The sequence below is a fragment of the Amblyomma mixtum genome, chromosome 5 (genome assembly GCF_055824585.1).
Source record: "Amblyomma mixtum isolate Tamu chromosome 5, ASM5582458v1, whole genome shotgun sequence".
Lineage (NCBI taxonomy): Eukaryota > Metazoa > Arthropoda > Arachnida > Ixodida > Ixodidae > Amblyomma > Amblyomma mixtum.
The window spans coordinates 38,275,283-38,299,479 of record NC_143016.1 but is presented as its reverse complement, the minus strand read 5'-3'; the positions used below and the strand labels follow the sequence as shown (position 1 = coordinate 38,299,479).

The 24,197-nt window shown below is 49.7% G+C and overlaps 1 protein-coding gene across 2 annotated transcripts in view; it reads right to left on the bottom strand.

Moving 5' to 3' along the window:
* Positions 1 to 24,197, bottom strand: part of LOC149341831 (uncharacterized) — a 178,186-nt gene that overhangs the window by 110,815 nt on the left and 43,174 nt on the right. The window contains exon 1 of one of the 2 annotated variants that reach the window (XM_089544059.1): positions 8,110 to 8,492. The exons of the other annotated variant lie outside the window; for it this stretch is intronic. Coding sequence (XP_089400185.1) covers positions 8,110 to 8,192 — 83 coding nt within the window. The 5' untranslated portion in view covers positions 8,193 to 8,492. Of the gene's footprint in view, positions 1 to 8,109; positions 8,493 to 24,197 lie in introns of those variants that run through there. 2 annotated transcript variants of the gene reach the window in all.

Sequence of the window (24,197 nt, the reverse complement as noted above, 5' to 3'; positions counted from 1 at the left end):
ACCATAACCAGAGAGCCACCGCGGCGGCTGTTTGCTTTTGGACGTAGTCCGTATATAAGTAAGTCCATTATACGTTGTCACTGTAGGGTAGTGCGTCTCAGTGAGTCTATTTTTGTGAACCTACCAATTTAAATGAACAAAATTAAAGTGGCATGTTTGTGTTCTTTTGGACGTAGTCCGTACAAACAGACCACTCTTCTTTTTGTTCATTTAAATTCATCGCGTCACAAAAATAGACTCACTGGGACACGCTACTCTACAGTGACAACGTACAATCGACTTACTTATTCACATATTCTACGATATATGATTACAACGGCGGATCTGCAAAGGAGACGTCACTCCTCCAATGAAACCTAGCGATATTCCAGAGATGTTTTAGACTGAGGTTCGGCACGGGCATGAAACAACGCTACTTTGTACTTGCGCCAGTGCCTGCCCGTTCACCACGCCGAGCCTGCACTCACGCACCCGCCAACCAACTAAGCCGATCTGTCGTGAAGCCCAGACCTGTTTCCCTCCGGTCCACAATCCTCCAAGAAATGCTGCTTCGCTCGCGTGCGTGCTCTGAAAAGTCAATCAAGCACTGGAGACTCGTTCGAACTCTCCGAACCGCTGGTCCGAAAAGCGCACGTAACGGATTCGCGTTAAACCCATTGTCTGATCCTCGAGGAGCTGAGGTACTAAAGAACGTTGGACTCACGGCCCCTGGGCAGGAAGGTCTCTTCAAGGAAATAACGGAAACAAATACGAGGCGGAGCCTGGTCAGGTTAATGCACGACGTTAGTCACCACGAGTATTCTGATAAATTTTCAAAGTTAAAAAACTTCACAGCCCAAATTCTGCGCGCCGCACGGTTCCTTCGAAATGTTCTCTCCTAGACGTTCTTCACTGCATCCCTTCATCGCATTCGCGTGAACTCCGGATGATGTTGTGAGTGCACAGGTAGCGGCGGCTCGTTTCCGGAAGCAAAGCTGTTTCTTTTTCTTTTTTACAGCAAGCGCTCAGCGCCTCCAGGAGGAGGCGTCCAAGCGCGACAAGCCCTCTTGGACGGCCGCTCGCGACCCCAGAAAACGGAGGAGCGCGCGGCGTTTCCTCGCCCTTTTTTTTTCTTATATCTTCTCTTTTTCTCTTTCTTCGCCACGCATCACTATATACAGCTATGGCAGGAACGCCGCGCCGTGCACAGCGGCCGGCGCAACAGTCTCTGATATGCGCCGATCGCTCGCGCACCTACTGTGTACCGGCAGTGCATTACGTGTACGCGCTTTGCCACCGGGAAGAGAAGAGGTCCGGAGTGGTGATAACTACTTCCTCCAAACACAACAATGCCGCCGAGGCGAGCCTTCGGCACTCTTCCACACAATGACTGGCCAATCGACGCAAGAACTGGGGCGTCTTGTTATTACCTTTGCCGGGATACGATCTCTATTTATGCGTTACGTCTTACGCACCGCTGCGACCTGACGCTAACATTGTTTTTTTTTTATCGCTTTTTTTGCCTCGGAGCAACCCATCTTGCATAAAATTATTCGTAATGCTGCCGTCCGAAGATCCAGAAGGATTCCCAATCATTTCAGATAAACACTAAAGAGAAGAGTGCTGAAAAAAAAAAAAGTTAATGAATGATATGGCAATAACCGGCTTACATCCTCTAGGCATCCTTTACACCTTCTCCAGAGAAATCTGATGGAGTACAGCGGTGGACGTAAGTAATTAAAGATGTCATCCTGTAGGTAACGTAAAACAGTTTGCTGCCGGCTAACTTTGCTCACAACGTTTGCAGTACACTAAAGTGCGAGCCCTAAAATAATCTGAATGATATAAAATAGCCTGTTTCCTCAGCCCTGAACCAGCTTAAGGTTCACCTTCCTTTAACTTCTAGTTATCGAAACAATACAGAGCGCCGTAAACGCACCTGTGCGCTTCTCAGTGCGTCACGCAAGTGAATGCTCACCTTCACCATCAGCCTAGCTGCGTCCCTAGCGAGACAAAAGCATCTCCCATATCCATCCAGTTTATCCTGCCCTGTGCCAGCTGCGATCACCTAATCCTCACAGGAACACTAACCTCATACGCCTAACCGATTCTCTGCCACCCCCTGCTATGCTTGCCTTCTCTTGGAATCCACTCCGTTACTCTTAAGCCCTAAGGAGCCACCGGTTATCGTGCCTCCATATTACATGCACTGGTCATTTCTTCTTGATTTTAACCAGTACACCATGTGCTCGCGTTTGTTCCCTGACCCACTCTGCTCTCTTCCTGACTGTTAACGTTAAAACTTATCATTTATCGTTCCATAGTTTACTGCGCTGTCATTAACTTAGTTTCAAGCCATTTCGTTTGCATCCTAATTTTTGCTCCATGGGTATATGCTCTCAAGAAACATATATACTTTCTTCAAGAGTGAATTGGTAAACTTTTATTCTTCACCTGAGATTGTATGCAAAGTGCATTATACCCATTCTGCCGCCGCGGTGGCTCAGTGGTTATGGTGCTCGGCTGCTGACCCGAAAGACGCGGGTTCGATCCCGGCCGCGGCGGTTGAATTTCTTTGGAGGAGAAATTCTAGAGGCCCGTGTACTGTGCGATGTCAGTGCACGTAAAAGAACCCCAGGTGGTCGAAATTTCCGGAGCCCTCCACTACGGCGTCTCTCATAGCCTTAGTCGCTTTGGGACGTTAAACCCCATAAACCAACCAAACCAAACCATTATACCCATTCTTATTCTCCTAGTTATTTCGCTCTCGTGGTACGGGTCAACACTTACTATACCAGCCCTAAGTCGATGTATTTCCTCACGACTTTTTTTTTTTTTTATCCAATACTGCAAACCTTGCACAATTCGAAGCAAGGTAGGCAAAAAGATAAAAAAAAAAGCGATACAAACGAAGTGGAAAAATATGCTTCCAATGCTTCACTGCCTATCGCAAACTACTGTTCCTTCCGGAGCAGTAGAACACCACTTTCGATATCTCCATATCAATTTTTGGACCCACCATTTTGCTTTCCCTGTCCACGGCCTCGATCATGCTTCGCAATTCGGCCCTTGATTTACTTAGCAAGCAAATATCAACAGCAAATCGGATATTAGTTTAGCAAGGCCTTCGCCATCAACTTGTATCCCCAATTTTTTCCAATCCAGTTCTCTGAATACCTCCTGGAAACAGGCGGTGAATAGTATCGGAAAGGCCGTGTCGCCCTGCCTGACAACCTTCCTGATTGGGATTTTGTTACTTTTCTTATGAAGAACTATGGAAGACTATGGTGGCTGCGCAGCTTCTCTATATATTTTTTCCCAGTACCTTTACATATGCCTCTTCTATATGTTCCGAAGTGTCTGTATGACTTCTGAGGTTTCGACTAAGTCATGCTTTCTCGTGATATATGAAGGATATACAGGGTGTGCCAGATTAAATGGATGGGGCTTTTTATAAATCGAAAGCTCTCTTCCAAATACAAGCCAAGTGAATGTTGCTAGGAGTTATGTAAAGTATCGGGAAGCATTTTTTTTTTCATTCCGCCTACTGTATTAATAAGTCTACATTATATCATCAACTTCTTAAATCACGCTTAGGTGTAAGTTAGAAAGTTGTCGAGCGCCATGAAAACGGTCCCATCTCAGGTGCTTCCGACTAGGGCAGGGGTTCTCAAACTGGGTTCCGCGGGCTGTCTTCTTGTGTTCCGCGAGAACCCTCACCGGCCCTGACCCGGGAGCTGATATGAGACTGGCTCTGAGTGCTACTGAGCCACGCTTTGACTTGCTCTTAAAAGGGAAGCCGCACCACCCATCACATTAGTATTTGTGTTAATCTGTGCAATAAACATTTAACTTTTGCAACTCTCTCTTAGCAAAAATGCACTCGACAACATTGCTGGTAAGTGAAAGCAGGGGGGGGGGGGGGGGGGGGGGGGGGTTCCCTGGAACTTATTGAAGGCTTTTGGGGTTCCTCCAAGCAAAAAAGTTTGAGAACCCCTGGACTAGGGTATCATTAGCGTAGCCCGTTTACTGTGCGATGTCAGTGCACGTTAAAGAACCCCAGGTGGTCGAAATTTCCGGAGCCCTCCACTACGGCGTCTCTCATAGCCTTAGTCGCTTTGGGACGTTAAACCCCATAAACCAACCAACCTTTTTTATTCGGCAAAGATGAAAGCCCGCGAAATTTAAAATATACCACGTGACAGCGTGCTAAGTATTGCCCACGTGCGCCCGAATGCGCCGCGATTACAGCGCCCTCATCCACGACTTCACAAAACGGGCTGCCAGCTTCATGTCTCCTGCGCAGCCCACAACAGGGCTTGGCGTTGCTGTTGGTCCGCGGCTGCTGACAGGCGATCGTTCCTTATTGATCAGGATAACTTCAGCATTCTTCCTAGGTTCCGGCACGTTCAAAAATGCAACGCATGCTTTAATTTGTTACGCCCTACATCACTCAGTAACCGAAGCCCAAGCCGACTGTCATCAGCGCTAGGCATCTGATGAATGTGCGAGCAGAAGTGGCGGTACAGGTGCACCGAAAGTAAAACGGAGCACGCGATCGGTGGCCAAACTGGGAAAAACTGCATGCCTGCGCGCTCTATCAGCATATGCGCAGCACAGAGCGAAAGGGCGTCAGCACATCCGGCTGACCCACCTCGATGATCTGATGCTCGACTTATCGCCGGCACCATCGAAGCCACGCTGCTACCATCAATGCTCGCCAGAAGCGCTTGCAGAGCTTCAAGCAAGGGCTTAATGTTTGCCCGCATGGTGCAGGAAAGCTGCCCTTCGGCGGCGTGCGGTTTCCTCTTCGTCAGAATGGCACCATTTTCAGCCTGCGTGACCGCCGAGGTTTGCGCTTCACTTGGTGGCGAGTTTGTTGCGCTATGCAGTATAAAAGCTAGTGCATCGGTTCAACATTATTTTCTACTAAAATTTGTTTAACTTTGTTTACTCCACTGTACGAAAGCTAACTTGTGTGGTTAAGCAAGTGGTCTTCAGTTACCTCTTTTGCTATGCCGTTGATCATCTATTTGTATCATAAAAACAATGGAGCCAATATATGCATGCTATTCTTTCTTTCTGCGTTCCCTTTAGGCAAACAAAATTTTGACCGCACTAGTGAAACCGATGCAAAAGCGTTTATGCTTCATAGCGCAACAAACTCGTTGCCAAGTGAAGCGCGAACCACGGCGTTTCGTAACGCTGATTTAAAATGTTGCCATTCGTGACGGAGCACTGAAAGCGATCTTGGCGAGCAGTGATAGTAACCTCGCAGCTTCGCTCGACCCGACGATAAGGCGAGCATCCGATCATCGAGATGGGCCAGCCGGATGTGCCGACGCACCCTCGCTCTTTGCATGGGCATCTGCTGATAGAGCGCGCTGGCGTGCAGTTTTGGACACTTTTGCAACCGTTCGCGTGTTCCGCTTTACTTTTGGTGCGCCTGTACATCGCCTAGAGAGGTGATCTTTGCAGCGTCAATAAACCGAAATGCGAAGAAGGGAACAACAGTCGGCCAACTATCTCACAAAACCGCGCTCAAGGCGGCCCCAAGAAGGGCTTCCTCACAACGCCTGAAGTTACGCCCCGTACATCCATGGCAGCTCTTTTCGCAGCGGAGCTTTTATTCGTGGTTTCAACACTCTGCAAACAGTCACAGCTGCGCCATCAATGTTCTCTTTTGTTCTCTTTTTCATTCTCGTTTGTGCAGAACACGGATCCTCTGAAGCAGAGGAAGCTCGTTAATAACCACGAGCACAGACCTAATAGCCCCGCAACGTAACGGGCTAGCGCCGTTGTTTCCGGACCACGGAGGGAACTAAAACAGCAGGGAAGAATGAGAGACGGACCCTGTTGTCAGGTGGTACAGAGGCCGAGAAAACATGACCGCTGCTTATGAACGGTAGTCGCCACAAGTTAAAGCTCATTCATGTGTTCAGGTTGCAACATGTAATTTGCTTCACCCTACTGTTGCGATTCTTTTATAACTACACAAAATTACAGCGTCACCTCCCGTTTCGACTAAATCTAAGCTTGAGCCGAGTGCCGCCCGCCAATCAGGTTGCTTTATTCAGAGTTACTTTGCGGTCTATAGTCTGAGAACTCAGCGGTAAATGCCCCTAAAAAGGCCTTCCAGCTAACGGTGTCGACCGATTGTCATGACGCCACGGTCAATCCCTTTACACTTGCTATTATCACGTATCGCAGGTGGCTGGCAGATGCAAGGGAATTGACCGCAAAGTCATGACAATCCGTGGAGGGCATTGGCTGGAGGAGTTCCTTGGAGGGACTGCGTTCTTCAGTTGCATGTGACAGTATACCACTAAAGCTCGAGATCGCTAACCTGGAAGACCCGAAACGTTGAGATCAAGCAAGAGCATGTTGAGGTGGCAAACGCAGATCCTGGAGCTATCCATTCACACCTTACTGTCAGCTAAGGGGCCTTTTGTTACAGCTCCTCCCATATCCGCCGCGCCGTCTGCATTCCAGAGGCAGCGCGCCTGAGGGCTGATTCACACCGCAGAAACGCATGGTGTACATGCTCTGCGAAGCCGCTCAGATCCCCGCCCGCTACTCTCACGATCGCTTTCTCTATACCAGCTGTGGCGGCAACCAGCTAGAGATGAGGGGCCAACACTGCCAGCTGGAAACGGTGCATGGGGAGCTGTTAGCAACTTGCATTGCCACATCCGCCCGCACAAAGAAGGCACCCGATATAACGCTCAACCCAAAGCGGTCACGGGTAAACGCGATCACCTGAAAGGCATGCTCTAAACTAGGGGACTACGCTGGTTTGATAAGAGCATTCTAGCGTGGCTGCAGTACTATGGGAAGCATGGCTACAAAAAGAATGGACGCTCCTTTTCAGACAGACCGTTTAAATAAGCAAGCAGAGTTAGGATTTCGTACTGCAACGGTTGGTTGCCTCAAGCGACGGGAAATGCAAGTTATTTTGTGCGCGGATACGTAGTCGCATTTAACCCATGGTGAGCGCTCCACTGCGGCATCCGTTGTAGCGTTCGTGTTGTGTTGGCAATTAAAGCAACAGCGACTGTTCTGAGAATTAACTCTATGCGATGCGCGAAGGCTAACAACAGCTGGCGAACATTCCATGTAGTGGAGGTGCAAATAAGAAAAAAATAACCAGCCAGGCGCCGCCAGTATTTGTATATCGTCTGCTTGTCCTTTTCCTTCTTAACTCCAAGTTTCGTGACATCTCACGTGATAGAGCGAAAAAACGCATGCGCGAGCAGTGCGTGTACTACACAGATCTCGCCAAATAGGAGCCGGCGCACTTCCGGCTGGCGAACGATTTTAGAATGACTAACAGAACGCGGAGCAGCTGGGGTGAATGTGTGCCGGTGAAACATGGGCAAACAGGAAAGCTAGAATCGGGTCATGTACACATCGATGAGCGTGACGCTGACACTCCAGAGCGAATACAGTAGAAAACTGCATTCATTGTGCTGTCAAGACCGCCGTTAAGGGCAGCAACTTCATAGCCTGAGCACTACCCGCAAGCACTGCGCATGTGCGAGGCAGCAAAGGGAAACAATTGCATCAACATGTCGAGCATCGTCATAGGTTGTTTCACATCTCATTAATGACGACAAACCACGACATCCAATCCATGACAGTCATGACGAAAATACTGCACAAGGACATTTTGGTGGGCATAGAGAACATAACGAATTGAGGGTCGCCGTCGGAAGTTTCGTTATCCAGACTTCACTGCCTTGTTCAAACTATCCCATTTTGAGCAAAGAATCTACAAGCCTGTAACAGGCCTATTCGTCGACAGCAAGTACAACGACCGAACTGAAGGCATTCCTCGAAAACACACCAGGCACGTACATAAGACGAGAATACAAAGAAAAAAGGCACGCAAGAATGCAAGAATGCCTGTCGGTTTACGCTTGTCAACCGGCACGTCCGTTTCGAACGCAGGCTGACCTCAAAGTGAACTCTGATGTCAGTTTGACACGCTCAAGGCCAGATCGGCGTGCTTCGCGCTTCGAAGGCCGCCATCCAGGAACGGTAGCGAACAGTGTCTGATACTCGCTCGCTTGCCACTACAACGTCGCGAAGTTCGCGGACACGGCAGTTTGACACGTCGTCTCGGCTCACCTGTCCTGCTGCTTGGCCGGCGCTGAGACGGAGTCCGTTAACGAAGCCGCCTTGCTCGTGCAGGAAGTCTCCGACGCTGCCATGTCTCCTTGAAAGAAGTTAGCTCGGTTCTAGTGGAACAAACCGACCGACGAGGACAGCATCCTGGAGGGTGATCGCCCGGCGATCATAATGCCCCGATATCCTGTTTGATGTCGGCACAGCCACGGCTCGAAATTCCGACCACAAAAGAGACGCAGCGGCGCCGACAGCAGTAACACCTGGCTGCCGCTTCGGCAGTCGTCGGACTTTGCACGTCGCAGATCCTCGTCGAACTCTCTCGTCTGTTCGCACCAATCCACTGGTCTTCGAAATCCAAAGCGTAAAAACACCGACAGCGCGACGTCGACGTCGCGCGCCCGCGGTCGTTTCGTGGCCGAGGAAAAAGCCGGCGCGCTCGTTCAAAACAAAACCGTCGCCTTCGGCACTCGTTCGTAGCTGCTTCTCCCGGTTGCCGCGGTCGCCAAGGCAGCCGCTGCAGCGGCGGCAGCGTGCGCGGACGCAACACGTGACGCCACACGCGACCTCGGCGCCGCGAGCGGCCTGCTTAGTAAGCGCGCGCAAAGGAAAACGCGCCAAATTTGAACGCTACTCATGCGTTGAGGTGAGCAGTAGTCGATATCGACCACCGTAGTAGTAAGACATACCACTGAGAGGCATCAATTGACCATTCTTTAGTCTCCATTTACAATGTGAGCTGTTTCTATGTGCATAAAAAAAAATCCAGAGTGCTTACGTGCTGTGAAGGCGAAAGCATTAGTGTGTTATCACGAGCGTTCGACCTCGACGGAGGTTGCGCAGTGAGATATGAAACGAAGACGGCCTCTGAACGCTGATTCCACGCAGAATGAATCCGCAAAGGTCCGAGTGGGTGAATGGGTGAATCGGGTTTAACGTCCCAATGCGACTCAGGCCGCCTGGTCCGAGTGAAACACTCGGACATTCGGTTCAAATATCTATCGCAAGCTAGCCTCCAACTCTCTCATATCTCGGTGCACACCTCAACCGCGCCTTAAAGGAAGAGGTAAAGTGTGGGAAGGCATGCAGTCGAACGTGCATATGTAGCCGGTTCGAATCTCTGTCGCAGGCTAGCCTCCAACTTGTCTACCACATGTCAGCTGTATGCAAAGAGAAATCGTATATGACGCCACCCGAAACGCAGTACGACTAACGGTTGCTCATAATTTTGGTATGAATGTAGTCAAGAAAACTGGGGTGACCCTGAGGTCAGCCAGTGCAGGGTATATAAACGAACGGAATGGATATGCTTGTCGGAAATTGCGGCGCACGGATTGCTGTGTGCGTCCTGCGGCCGCTTCATGACACCACCCTATTTTTCCAGCCATTGTTGGGAATTTTTGTACCACCTTCGAGTACGCACGCACACGCGCGCACGCACACACATACACACCGCCGGTTTTTCTCATAATTGGGCAATAGTAAATCTTTCACCTTAAATAAAAGCATTATCTACTTTTCATGTGGGTTATGCGTAAGAACCAGTCGCCAATGAAACAGAAATGCATTCCAGCGTCACATCCCATAGGCGTTTTACCGCTGGCTGTTTTGTCTTATCTTGCGCACACGCTATCTTTTATTTCCCGGTCCCCAAAATCCATGCGCACGGTACGTGCTAGTCAAAAGAATAGGATTTTATCTTTTGCCTTGGAACTCACACAGTTACTTGAACCATATGCTTAACTCTCAACAATAAATATCAAAATTTACCGCGAGTACAAAGTGAGAAGGAACACCAGGCTTCCGCGCTAGTTCTGTAAAACGTCATCGCGACAATAAAGTTCTTTAAAGTCATTTCGGGCTTGTACAAGACCTAGCGATAACGGAAGTATAGCAGAACGTAATATGCATTCAAGGATAGTAACGCATTACCCTCCAAACTACGCAGTGCGACATCAACGAACAAGCGCGGCGTCTTAGCGCGCGCACAAAATTCAGCCTCCCCAGCCGCGGCCGTGTCGACATCTCTCGGCAGTGAAAAGAAACGCGGCAACTGCCTCTCCTGTTTCAACGCCTGGCGCTCCACCGCACGGCGCGCACGCACTACGTAAACTGACCTTGGAAAGGTCACCTGAGCGGCGGCGGCAAGGCGGCGGTAGTGCGGCTGAAATACCGGCGGCGGCCGCACCTCCTCGTCGCGTTCCTTGCTCTTCCAGGTCTCTCTCTATCTCTCAGCGATTGAGAGGGTGGTCAAGGGGAGAGGGATAGAGAGAGGAAGTAGGGGGAGCAAACGGGCCTACCTGTGGCCGCTGCTGCTACGACGCCTGGAGGCGTCTTGCTCTCCGGAGAAGCTTCCGGTTCGGCCCCCTAATGATTACTGGTTCACCGTTCTCTAATATGGAGCGGCTCGAAATGTCCGAACCGCGTCGAAGACGCACTTTACACGAAGACCCTCCCCCTTCCCTCTTGTTACTTGAAGAGGGGCCTCGGCGAATGCAGCAGAAAGTGAGACAGTAGCTGCGCGTTCATTTGAATGTCTGCTCCGTCAGAAAGCGACAGAAAGCTGGACTGCACCACAGCATGGGCGCTCAATGTAAAATAAGACAAAACTAGAATGCACAGCACGAAAATGAGTATGATGCGTCGGAGTAGAGTTCCCAAAGGCTCTGCGCAAAAGGTGTTTGGTGCAGGGGATGTCAGACTTAGCGCTTTGGCTCTTCAGAAAATTCAGCTGTACCGTAGCAATCTGGCATTAAGACCAGCATTCCTCTCGGCAATTCCGCCTAGCCTGTGGCCTCTACCGCAAGACAAAATCGAGTTCAATGTCAAGTATCGGGAACAGGCCAAGTGTAAGAGGAAATCTTCGACAGACAGTGATCCCCCAGCCCCTGCCGCTAAACTTTCCAAGCTTTGATTTTTGTTGTTGTTGTTGTTGTTGTTGTTGTTGTTATCTCCTTCTCTTTCTTCGCTGACGCTTTCGTCCAGCCAGCACGTACGTATCTGACCGTATGACCTTCGTTCCAGTTCCATGCACAGCTGACCTCGTCAACTGTGCTGGAAGCCAATGGACAGCTGACGGATCGGTCTCGGGCGCAGACGCTCGCGCAGCTTCAGATGAAGGGTTCACCGCAACATCCTCGACGATGAGCGCAAGAGCGGGTTGCGTGCCGCGTATAAACACAGGGCAGCCACGCGTGCAGCGGAGAACTGCTGTCGCGCTACTAGCGCCGACGGACCGAGCAACTGTGGAAGCTAGATACTGATAGATCTAGCAGCGCCAACCAGTTAACTAGCCTGCTCAGAAACGCTGCCCAAAACGAATAGTTATTACGTACTACGTACACTGTAAATCGTTGAAGCATCAGCTGTAATTAACACAAGCCTGCACGCTCTTAATTAGCGGTAATACAGCGCGCGGTCTCTGTTGAAACGTCCCTCTCCTCAAGCGAGTGTCCGTGCCCTGTGCTCCGACCCAATTCAACCCGCCGCGGAGGCTCAGTGGTTGGGGTAGTCGGCTACTATACGGAGTACCCGGGTTCGAAACCGACCACACTGGCCGCGTTTGGATGAAAGCGAAACGGCAAAGACGACCTTGTGCTGTTTGATGTCAGTGCCCAGGTGGTCGAAATTATTCCGGAGCCCTCCACTACGGCACTTCTTTTTCTCTTTCTTCTTTCACTCCCACTTTCCTCCCTTCCCTCACTGTGCGGTTGAAGTGTCCACCGAAGATGGCAACAGTAACTGCGCCATTTCCTGTCCTAAAAAAATCATTAATTCAATTCAGTACTTTCTGGCAGAACCGTAAGGTGGCGCAAGTTGTCAGAACATTTCCTTTGAATTTACTTTGTATGAAGAGAGGCAGTCTGGCAAGCGCGGACACGATTCTGGTGCTAAATATGTATCGCAGAAATATAAGCTGCCTCCTCGGCCACTATCCGATGCTGTACACAGAGTGGAGAACGTCGTCCTCGAGAACCTCAGGAAATATATGATGTGTGTATAAGGTGAGCAAGAGCCCTATAATGATGCTGTGATGGGAGATAATCATTCTTGAGGTGGTAAGTTAGCTTTCCTGCATCGCTTTATCAACGTAAAGGAACGACGTGATTTGTGGCGACAGACAGCAGCTTCACCTATTCACCGGTTTATCGCGAAGAAAATGAGTGCATCTTTATTTTCTCCTTCGTTCTTTTGCTGTGTGACGACATGCATGCGCGTAGCCGACTTAAATGATTGATCCTGTGTAGTCTTCATAAAGTGGTCCCAGCCTGTCATCAGAGCCGCGGCCACTAGACTTGACACTCACTCACTCACTCACTCACTCACTCACTCACTCACTCACTCACTCACTCACTCACTCACTCACTCACTCACTCACTCACTCAGTCGCACTCAGGCAAAGATTGACCGCCTTTCACTTTCATTCACTCATAGCTCTTAAAAAAGTCAACCACTTCATCGTTTGATGCCTTCTTTACCAAGTCGTTCAAGACGAACAATATGCTTGTGCTTTTCTATTGGGCCCGCTGTCTGCTCCGTCCATTCTGCTTGCGGTGACGACCCAATACGTGCAACATAAGGGACCCGTCACATGAACAGCTGCAAAAGCTTCTCGGAAGAGTGGGTACGATACCATGCCAATTCTCCCCACAGGCGACGCACATCCGTGGACGACAGCCTGTACACATACCGAGTGCCTAACTCCGCGGACGTTCCTTTAGATCCGGACTCAAACTCGATCTTCAATCAATATGTACTCCACATTTCTTATGCATTTTCGCGGACTGAGCAACAGATACCTTCTCCCCAGCCCGAGCCTTACGCGTGAAGAAGTCGTGACATGGTGCAACTTCAAGCTCATAGCGACACCTCAGCACAGATTCTCACCCACTCAGTATCCCAACCGATGTCGTCACTGCGAAGACTACCCTTGCCACGTCCGCTGGACGAGTTGCTCCTATCCCAGCTCCCCCATCGGAGACCTGGGAGGCTGCACTGACCAGCGACGTTGATCGACCGTGCCCAGGCGGCAGCGTCCTTCCCTGGGGGACTCCATCCAACTACGGGCTCCCACCAGGTGAAGTGTTTTTCCACCCTGAAGCCCTTTATTCCAACCAACCATACACCAGCGTTCACGGTATACCTGTGCTCACCGTTGTACTGAGTCACTCACTGGCTCTGTGCTCTCCCGTCCGCTCATTGCAGGGCCGAGGATGGGAAGGACAGGAGACACCGCTCGGAGCGCGCACCGACCGACGCGGTCGGCGGCATAAGAGGAGGGCCAAGGCCGCGCAAGCTGCTGCCAGGCGTGCGGCTCAGTCGAGCGGAGAGCGGCGGCGATGGACAGGGACACCCGGACGACGATTAGCGGGTGCGCAGCCGAGTGACGGAATGGGAGCGGAATGCGACGCGAGCTGTGGCCGGCTGAAATGTCCCAGGCAGCAAGCGGACCATTTGGCGACACCATTTTCGTGCTGGCTGAATAGAACAGTAGTGTGGTTGCATCGGAGCCGACTCCACTGGGAATGAAGACAATCTGTGCGCTTACCGAGCATCGACGTCGAATTTAGCCCTACCGGAGTGGATTTTTGTGCAATCTTTTCGAAGTTCTCCCGGCGTTACGCATAACAGAGGAGAGGAAAAACCACCACGAGATGAACCAAATCCAGTGCTTGCACGTACTTATTCTGATAACCCTCCGCGAAAGACTCGCAACTGCGCCCTGCAGTGGAGACACAAAAAGACAAGTCTGCGAGAAAAGGCGTGCGCAGACGGGGTGGAAAGGGGGAGTGGCCACTCTTATAGGTGGGTGCAGTTTTCTTGCCATACTCTTCCCTGTTACCCAGAACACACACAAAAAAAGGCTCTACCATGAATTCCGCCCTTATGGAGAGACCTGTGCACGCCTATGTCTGCGAGGAAGATGTGAGCGACAGTAGCGCGGAAATGAATCCCCCTCCGTGGGTATGTGCCATTAAGACTGAGGATGGTGATGAAGATGATGATCATCATCAATGTACGCGAGCGCAGCTCGATACGAATTGATGCTGCCAGACGTATGAGCGAACAGTTTGAAGGCAGTGCTAAATATGACGTATTAGTCTTCAACTTTCTCAAGTTCTGAATTGCGCTGTCATGACTGGTGCCCCGTTCAGGAAAATGCACCTAGACCTGCATACGGATAAACAACTTCTAGAGAGGATTTACTTCGCTGCCCTCTCTGAAAACTGCGACTTGCAGAAAAGCCCGATTGCTTCGAGCAACCTTCTCATACGCCAACAACAGAAGCAAACGAACCCTAAAAAAAATTCTAATAGCAGAGCTAATATCCTATTTGCTTATCAACAACTAATAGGCAATTACACCAACCTAGTAAGAAATGCAACAAATTGAAAATATGATAGTCTGCTAGATTTCCCGACGCTGGGAAGCATGCAGTATCTACAGGCCTATCACCGTGACATGGACCTCCATTTGAAGGATGTGTTCACTAACATGCTGTGAGAACACTGCGACGCAATAAATGCATGCAGAACATAACTACATCCTCTACATTAAACATATATAAATAGGCAGCTGGGCTTTTCTAGCCCCTCTGAACAACGCAGCCATATGCACTGGTGGTTAGTTGTTGGTCTGAGAAGCTATTATAAATAAATATTACGATTGGATATTCCTCATGTGCGCTTGAAGAAAGCGAAAAAAATGAAGAAAGAATTGAAGAAAGAAATAATTTCTTACGCCAAAAAAGTTAGTGCTGTTCGTGTTTCAAATTGTATGTTGCTACCTCTTAGACAGATACCAACTCATATTAGACTAATACGGGACCTGTACAGCAAATAAAGAGTGTATTAAACCAATACCTATTTGTATTAAAATTTTAGTTACGGAATAGAGTGTCACAATGAGCTACTACATTTGTATATCTTCATTTATTTCACTTAACCCGCCGCGGTAGCTCAGTGGTTATGGCGCTCGGCAGCTGACCCGAAAGACGTGGGCTCGATCCCGGCCGCGGCGGCCGATTTTTGATAGAGGCGAAATTCTCGAGGCCCGTGTACTGTGCGATGTCAGTGCACGTTAAAGAACCCCTGGTGGTAGAAATTTCCGGAGCCCTTCACTACGGCGTCCCTCATAGCCTGAGTCGCTTTGGGACGTTAAACCGTCATAAACAATAAACCATTTATTTCACTCAGCTGAAAACTACAAACCGGTTGCAGTAAATAAAATCAACGTGTATTTTTGCCACCTGGTACGTTACAGCCAGTCTGACGGGCTCTCAGCATCCCGTTCTGCAGCGGCAGGATCAAATGCAAACAGCATAAAAAAGATATACTAACAACATACACAGCACGTTGGAAGAAAACAAAATCGCAAAGAACATTAAAGAAAGCTAGACAAAGGTCATAAAAGACATTCTTGTACTAGGTTAAAAAAGAACACTTCATTATGAGAGTGGGACTAATCAAAAGGAAAAAAAGTTTCGAGAGATACACAGTTATGTATAGATCCGCGCGTCTCACGAACGCACACGAAAATAAATATGTATAGCAACGCAGTTCAATTAATAGTACTTCAATAAAGAAGGAGCTAGATAACACAGATTTTCTTTTCTTGACATTAACGAGATGTATACCCATGAGCCAGTTATACTTATGTTTTGTTCAGGGCTGGGCACGATACTTCAAAAAAGTATCTTCGATACCGACGGCCGCTACCTTAGAAAATTATATTTCAGATACCCATGCAAAATGCAGAACTGAAATTGGTTTCCGATACAGATACTCGTGCTGTATCGTCGATACTTCGATATACTACTGAAGCCTCCAATGTTATTAAAGGTAGTCATATAACTGGCTAGGTTATGCAATTTCTCCGTGGTTTCTGGGGCATACGATATAGCCCACTGTTTCGGAAATGACTAAAATGAATCCAGCCGCACGGATTTCTTTAAGCGCTGATGTCGGTGCTGCTGGTTTCGTTAGATCTTTAGCACTGGACTAAAGCCATATAGTAACGTTAAAGCGATCACTCCCGTAAGCCTATAAAAATCTTGTTTTAAACTAATGTTCTTCATGAGGAGCATTTGACTACATCTGTCTGTGAGCATTTGACTACATACGAATAAACCTCAAATTTCTTCTGATGCTTTTAGTTTGTTACATGGTCTTGTTGTATAAGCGGATTCTGTTTTCTGGATTTTGTCAACGCTATGTAAGTTGTGAATATTGTTTCATGTTTCTGTTATAAATATCATGATCAACCGATGTTAATAGAGATTATATATTCATCTTATTCTAGACATACGACAAAATATTTGCACTGGGCAGCGTCAGGTGCGTTGTGAATATGTCTGATGTATTTCTTTTGTAGTAAGTGAACAGTCTGGAGAGTAGAAAGCGGTACCGTTCCCCTATCTGAATAACATAAACCGCGTAAAGCGGGTGCGAAGATTTCGTGAATGTCCTTGTAGTTTTTGCAGTGCTTTGCCGAAGTATGGCAATAAAAAAATAAACGGGTCTTTTGTCGCACAGCAGTTGGGGAGAGACTTAACGCGCTTAATCAACATGCTCGGGCAAGCAGGCTAAACCGCCTCAAAGAAGTGTGGATAAGTCAGTGATCAGATTCTTTTTTTCTCTCCTCTTATATAATTTTTCCTCCCTTGCATTGTATTCGACACTGACGCCCGTAAAGAACAACTCGTACTTTGCTTGCCTTTCCCGCACCGCGCGCGATAATGGCTCCATGCTGCAAAAAACAAATTTCATAAAAAGCCCTCGTGCGGCTTCCGCAGAAACCCCGTTATGCCACATTACCGCCTCCTTTCCGTTTTCTCTGCCTGCTACACGAACCGCTACTTTATTCCCGTTACACGGTCGTTACTCGCGCTCTCGTTCCACTGGCAGGCAGGTAGAGCGGCCGTGCCTCCCTGAGTGCAGCGCTGGTTGCTTTTTAACCAGCGGCTCGTGAACTAAACAAAAAAGAAATTTGTTTCATAGACTGCGCGCATGATTTGTCCTATACTGCGCCCTCTGTGTCAGCACCGGGTCAAAATGTGAGTCCCGGTAACCTTCTAAAAAACAAGCTGTGCGACCTCTTGTCGTCTCGTCGTTTTCCTTCTTTTCTGCGGTGATTCTTTTATCTCTCTTTTTTCCCCAGTCCGCGCTCAAGCAGAGCACAGCACCCGCAGCAGCTAATAGCCTCACTGCGTAGTCCCGTTCCCGCGCACGCAACGTCTTCGGCAGACCGCTTCCCGTGCGACCGACGAGGCCCCTCGGCGAAAGGCTGCGGCGTATGCGTACACACCGCACGTCAACGGGAGCCCGCGACGCGCATGGGCGGGCGTGTGCGGTGGCGGAACGCTTCGCATGCATGCAGCTTCCGAGGACGCGGGTTCGCTGCCTCCGCGCCCGAGACAGGCCTTCGCGACCCATTGGGCCCACGCTCGGTCAGGGACCCTTCGCTCACACACAGAGAGAACCGTTCTATCTTCACCGCAGCGGCGGCGTACAGGAGTGCTGCCCCCGCAACGAGAGAGACAGGCGCGTCCTGGTCCCTGGAGGCGCTAGGCATGCACGTGGGTACGGGTACGCGGATTCAGTCAACCATGCGCGGGGGCGCGGCATTCGCGTTGTCAAAAGCAGACGGGTACCCGCTTTCGCCCTCGTCTCCAGACACACCTCACTTAGCGCGCACATTTTGTGGCTCTCCACTGCCAGTACCGAATGCGAACTGTGGAAGATTCGTGGCTCTTGTTTGCCCTCGCGGCGACGGTGCTTCTTCAGGGGCTCAATTAACCGGCAGCGCCTTGAGCAGCAGAGACGAGGTTGCTCTTCAGACTACCCGTATACTCTCAGTGGGTAGTACTATAGGTCAGACCAGGAATAATACGCAAGTTTAGTTCCCTACGAGCTCAAGAAAGCAGATCGCTGCAGACTGAGTATCTGGTCACGGCCAGAACCGAGCGACGTAATCCGCCTGTGGCTTCGCAGTCGCACAGAGCTCCTGCTTGGGAATTTTGCGGGATCCAGTACGAACTCTGGGATATTGAAGCTGGCAGTCACGCAAATAGTGTGGAAAGCGTTCTTGCTTTTTTCGCAGCACAGGGATAAATAGTAACCGCTCCGGTGCCGGTAAGTATGCGATAACGCACCGCTCAGTAATCGGCAGAAATGACCCCTCCAATATGAATGCGAGCGAAAGGAACCCATTCAGCATGCTTTATTCGCAGTGCCCTCAGCCAGTTTTTTTTTTTTTTTATCGCGTTCCCCTGGAGTCTGCGCAAAGACGGTGCTTAGTACAATCGTTGCCGTTCTACTCCGGTCAAAGTGTCAGTATGAAGATCAGCGTTCAAGGTTTCAGCTTTCACGCAGATGTTGGTTCCAGCCAGAGTAGTAGCGAACGTCAGGCAAAAAGACCTTTGTAACGTGACCACAGTGATCTTTGCTGTCTCTTCAATCCGCAAGTCGTGACAGTTTGAGCCATAAGCATAGCGACTATAGCCCCGCAGTCCGTCTAATAGTACACATGAAGATCGAGCGGCCGTGCCACTATTCAGTGCGAAAGTTTAACGCCATGTCCGACTTGCTTTCTTTCTTTCCTTCTTTCTTTCCTTATTTCCTTCTTTCTTTCTTCCTTTCTTTCTTTCTTTCTTTCTTTCTTCCTTTCTTTCTTTCTTTCTTTCTTTCTTTTCTTCCTTCCTTCCTTCCTTCCTTCCTTCCTTCCTTTCTTTCTTTCTTTCTTTCTTTTTCTTTTTCTCTTTCCTTCTTTCTTTCTTTCTTCCTTTCGTTCTTTCTTCGCCTGTTAACAACTGTGCCTGTTAAAGCTGCAGAAGTTGATCTGAAAGCTCGCACGCTGCTCAAAACTCGACGCACAACATTGGTCACGTTGAGCGCGTGCTTGACTCCAGCCTTGAAAAGAGATGGAAAAGCAGGGGCCCGAGTTACTGGGGTGTGAAAATAGACCAGTCCCCGCATTTACCGCCGCGAAACTTTGTGACGTTATCAGCGCCGTTTCAAAGTGGGGTAATCGAGTCCACGGTGACCAGCGGCCCTATTGTGTCCGGTCAGAGAAGGAAGTGGGGGGGGGGGGGGGGGGGGGGGGCGGAGACAAACGTAATATGAGCGCGGAGGGAAAGTGAAGCAGTCAAGCTGGCAGGCATGCTAACGATCGTCTAGTTGAATTCCAATAAGCGACGAAAAGGGGATACTGCTGGTGCATTAAGGGCCTGAGTTGAAGCACTCTGAGTCATGCCGTCTCAGTCACCACTTTCCGAAAAGGAAAAAGCAGTATATGTTCCAAAAAACTTACCTCTAAAGAACCAGCCAGCTGGTCAGACAAGCCAACCCAACATGCTTCTCATTTAAGGTTTGATTTGCGGTAGATGTTCGTGCGCGGACACAGGTAGACTAACCAGAATACGAGAGTACGCTGACGTGAACTTCAGGCGTTTTGGCCTAAACATGCAGACACATAGGTTATCCAAAGCGCGCTCCTGTAATACTTGTTCCCGTCCCCTTCAGCTGATGCGTCAATGAATGGTGTTAGTTGAACAGTCTTCTAATCAGCTTGAAATTTTATGCAAGTTCGGTTTGGTTTATGGGGGTTTAACTGCCCAAAGCGGCTGGGGCTATGAGGGACGCCGTAGTGAAGGGCTCTGGAAATTTCGACCACCTGGGGTTCTTTAACATGCGCTGACATCGCACAGTACACGGGCCTCTAGAATTTCGCCTCCGTCGAAATTCGACCACCGCGGCCGGGATCGAACCCGCGTCTTTCGGGTCAGCAGCCGAGCACCATAACAACTGAGCCACCGCGCGAACGCCATCGCGACTCCGTGGAATAAGGACTGGCTTCACTGCGTTTACCGCATGCTTGCAGCAAAGCCCGCCGCTTATTAAGCGAAGGCATTCACCGAGATATAACGGGCGCTGCCTAAGGTAATAATGTGATGAATAAAAACGGTGAAGGCCGTCCTCTCTCGGCTCGAGCAGCCATGAGACTTTTAGCAGCGTTAGCTTTGGTGCTAGATGGCTCATGATTAAAGCACGGCTCTTATATCTTTGTGACTGTCCAGTTTCCCTTCACGTGCTGTGTTGCGCAATGAAGTAATCCGTCTTAAGCCGTTCGACTTAGAGTGAAAACGCTAGATGGGGACATTAAGTCTGAAGAGCTGAGCAGTTCAACTGGTTCCAATAAAAGCGCAGCTGATGGACGCTGTATCAGCACCAAAATCTCCTCCTTTCAGGTCAGGAGCAGAATACCTGCATCTGTATCCTCAACTCGCAACATTACACGCACCACCTAACTGTTCGAAACACTGTGACACATCGCGCCGAAAAAATAAAACACTAGTAAAAGACAGGACAAACAAGAACACACTAACAACTGAAGCGAAATAGGAAGACACCTCCCCTCGGTGAACATGCTGCACCTTTTCAGCTAGCAAAAAGCACCTGCATAACTATCATTCGCGGTGCAAATGCGCCCTCAGAAATCACAGCGACTGGATATACTAAAGCTTTTCGTTGGTAAGATCCGATCCTGACAGCCGGATAGGCAGAGGTAAACGTGCAATGAGCGAGATGGCAGTCAGCGCACTTTCCAAATTAGCGAACAGCTCTGCAAATCAAACTCGCAACGTTATAAGCCAAACAGCAACCGCGTTTTATTCGGTGTGAAACATCCGAAGCGTACCTACGCCACTGCCCAATGGATTCATATCTTCGCCATTCACAATGTTAGAAGGCTCACGCTGAGAGATCTTGACTGCCGCATCAGACTTGAGGGTGGCGTCAGAACGTGCCCTGCCCCAATAAAAAGCAGCGGCAAATCGGCATTCGTCTGAACATGCGAAGCGTCAGTTACGACTACAGCGTCTGGACAGAGAGCTTCACGCGCGGGAAGATGGAGCTTAAATGCGCGTAGCGTGCCAGCCAGCGCGTGCCGGGTGATCTGTCATCATCCGCGCCGTCGGTGCTCGCCAGAAGAGCAGGGGCGGAGGAGAGGTGCATTGCGGCATACCGCCTGTTAAGCGCTGCTTATCGTAGCGCTGCTCGTGACTGCTGATTTGCATGAAGTGGAGGCATGTGCAGCGCGAGGAACCCGACCGGGAAATGGGCGCTGATGAGGGGGCGCCGTCGTCTGACGCCCGGGCCAAGGACGGCGCGCGCCCGGCGACAACAGCCCGCGCAGCGACAGCGGCAAGCGCGCCAGACTGCGTCGGACCACGTCGACGGTACAATGGGCCGGACGTCCACATGTTTGCCTGCCTCAGCGACGGCAGTCGTAAACCGCACCCGCGCAAAGCAAATGCGGAAGGAGATAAGGGGGCGTAAAGGAGGAAGCCATGCGTCTTGACCGGGCGGGGTGCGGTCGCCGCGTGCGGCGGAGCTGGCGGCAGGCGATCCCGAATGACTCGGACGCGAGGCTGATCTCCGTCCACGCCGGCTGCCGTGTTGCAGAAACAGAGCTACATTCATTTCGACTAGCCCTCACTTTCTCAGCTGGGAAGTCAGATGATGCTGTGGAGCGATGCCGAATCATTCTGCGACATCCCGCAACTGCTCGGTGCCGCGGATCTCACAGCGTTTGCCATCTTCGCACTGAATCGAAATAGTCTTGCAGGTGTCTTATATTTAAAAAAAATCTTGAAAATTAACGAAGGAGCTTACACCATGCGAGGCAAATAAGTCATTTTTATGCGTAGCCGTGGCTAAGCGCAGACTTAATGGCCTTATTCTGAAGACGAGACCACGAGTTCTATACCCGCGCTGATGGAAGCTTCAGTTCGATAGGTACCGAGTCCGTCTACAGACGCTCGTCTTGGACCGCGTGTGATTAAAGTTAATTCAAAGCTCACAACTGCACGGCTGTCCTGAAAAGCCCACATGTAGCTTTAGACAGTAACAATAGTCTAATCTTGAAATTACAAAAAGTAAATTCCGGACGCTAGTTCCAAACTGCACTCGCGAATGCTAATAGAGACTTTTAGCCCAGCGGAGACGTAGCAGCGTATAGATGTAATACCGGTTCATCGGATGCCGGCTGCGCGTGCACAATGGCCGCACCCCTACCACTGCACGTGCGCAGCCGGCGTCCGGTGAACCGGCATTACGTCCACGCTAGTAGGTAGTACGTGTCCGCTATAGCTAAAGGTCCCTAATATAGTTGACGACGTCCAGGCACCGAATGTCTCGCCCTACTCTTGCGTGCGCTAGCCAAAATGATCGAGCACTGCTGCAAATAGAGAGTAGAAATTGTGTGAAAGTCAGCAGCAGCAGCTAAAATGATCTTAGAAGCATTGACGCTGTCGCTGTTTTTCAAAAAGGCATCATTCTACAAAGCATGATAAGAACTTTCAGATGATACAGCCATTTCTGCCAGAGGAGAAGGAGAGAGCGACACGAAAGCTTCGAGAAAGGTGCACAGATAAAAAGCAGCAGGCGCTCTGTTCAGTGCGGCCCATCCCGCCCTGTCGCCCACAGACTCTCCTCCATTCCAGGCACGGATCGCGACGCAAGCATAATTAAGCATTTAGAAGAATTCCAGACAACACAGCGCCGCTCGTATGGCACGAGCTCTGCGGTGTGTCCTCGAAAGCGCTTCAGGTTAAACACATCGACCGGCTTGCGTGCCACCGCTTCTCATGTTCTGGGCATCTATGCAAATGGCGCGCGCGCTCGGCTGAATATGTATACGCTGCTGGCCCCGAACCGCTCCCGTTCGGGCGCGTCATGAGGCTGCATTTCTCGCTTTCGTCTCGCCATTTGCTGCAAGCCACACGCCAGCTCGCTAATGTGCCCGCGCCAGAAGCGGACTGAGTCAGCTTAATGTATACGCATATGGCATTTCTGATAAGACCGACTCACGCCTGCAAACATACTCCGCCACCCAGTGCGCTTGACAACGGCTCACTGCAGCAAGTCACAATTAAACTCCAATTCGAATGCCAGCTATCTCATATAGCCAGAAATTTCATGTAGCCAGTTTCGCAAGTCACCGTAGAAGCACGCGTCATTTATGAGCGACTTAATGTATACTATATCGCACCGGCCATCGGCAGCGCCCAGCAAATCCTGAGAACCTTTGAGTAGTTCATCTTCCTGCCCATCGGGACGTTACTAACAGAACTTCAAAAGACCGACCAATCGGCGTTTCATTCATAGGTTCATACTTTTAACTGCGCAAAAAAACACACGGACACAAGGTAGAAAGCACGACACGAGCGCAGACTACAAAATTTTTATCAGGAAACAGGTGCTTATAAAAGCTCGAAATAACCCAGGGCACAGACGCATAGAAACAAACGCAACACAATCACAGACTTTGGCGCGTGCACTGTCAATTCATTCATACAAAACAAAACCCAAAAAACAAGGAATAAAACCAACAGGTAGCATCCGGTCAGGCCAACGTTCCGTACTGCCTACTTGTGCATGAATCCCCAGCAACTCGCCCAGTTTTCCGTCCTCATTCATAGGCGCGTGGAGTTTTTGCCTTCAAACATTATGCGATTGATTAATAGTGAGTAAAGGAGAGACGCATCAAATGCCTCACTCAAGGCGGACTCATCGGCCGCGCCCTGAGGGAAGGAGGAAGCTCTGCTTTCTAAGTGCACACTGAGGACTTTGGCGGAGGAATCGATCGTCTGCCATCTTCCACAAGCGGCATTCATCCACGTCGTTTCAACAGTGAAAAGCCGAAGTCGCCCGAGCATCACGGCACCCGTTGTCGGTCAGCGTTCCCCCTTTATCACAGGACGCCCTCTTTTACTTTTAGAGACCTACTTTAGGTACTTGACGACGAACTGTGGTGCCTTCAAAACATTTAGGGACCGCCAAATGTACTGATGCGGAGGTATTGCGATATTTATTTCTTTCACTTGCCATTCTATTCGAATTCTGATTCAATTGTCTTTCACTCACCAATCTATTCCACTTCTGATTCTATTCCAATTATGATTCTATTCTTATTCCGTTTCAATTCGTATTCACTTCTTTTATTATTTTGTAGAGTCAATCTTGGTCCGCCGTTTTCCACCTCTCCCCAACAAGTTTACAGGAGACGGAGACGATTGCCAGGTAGAGAAA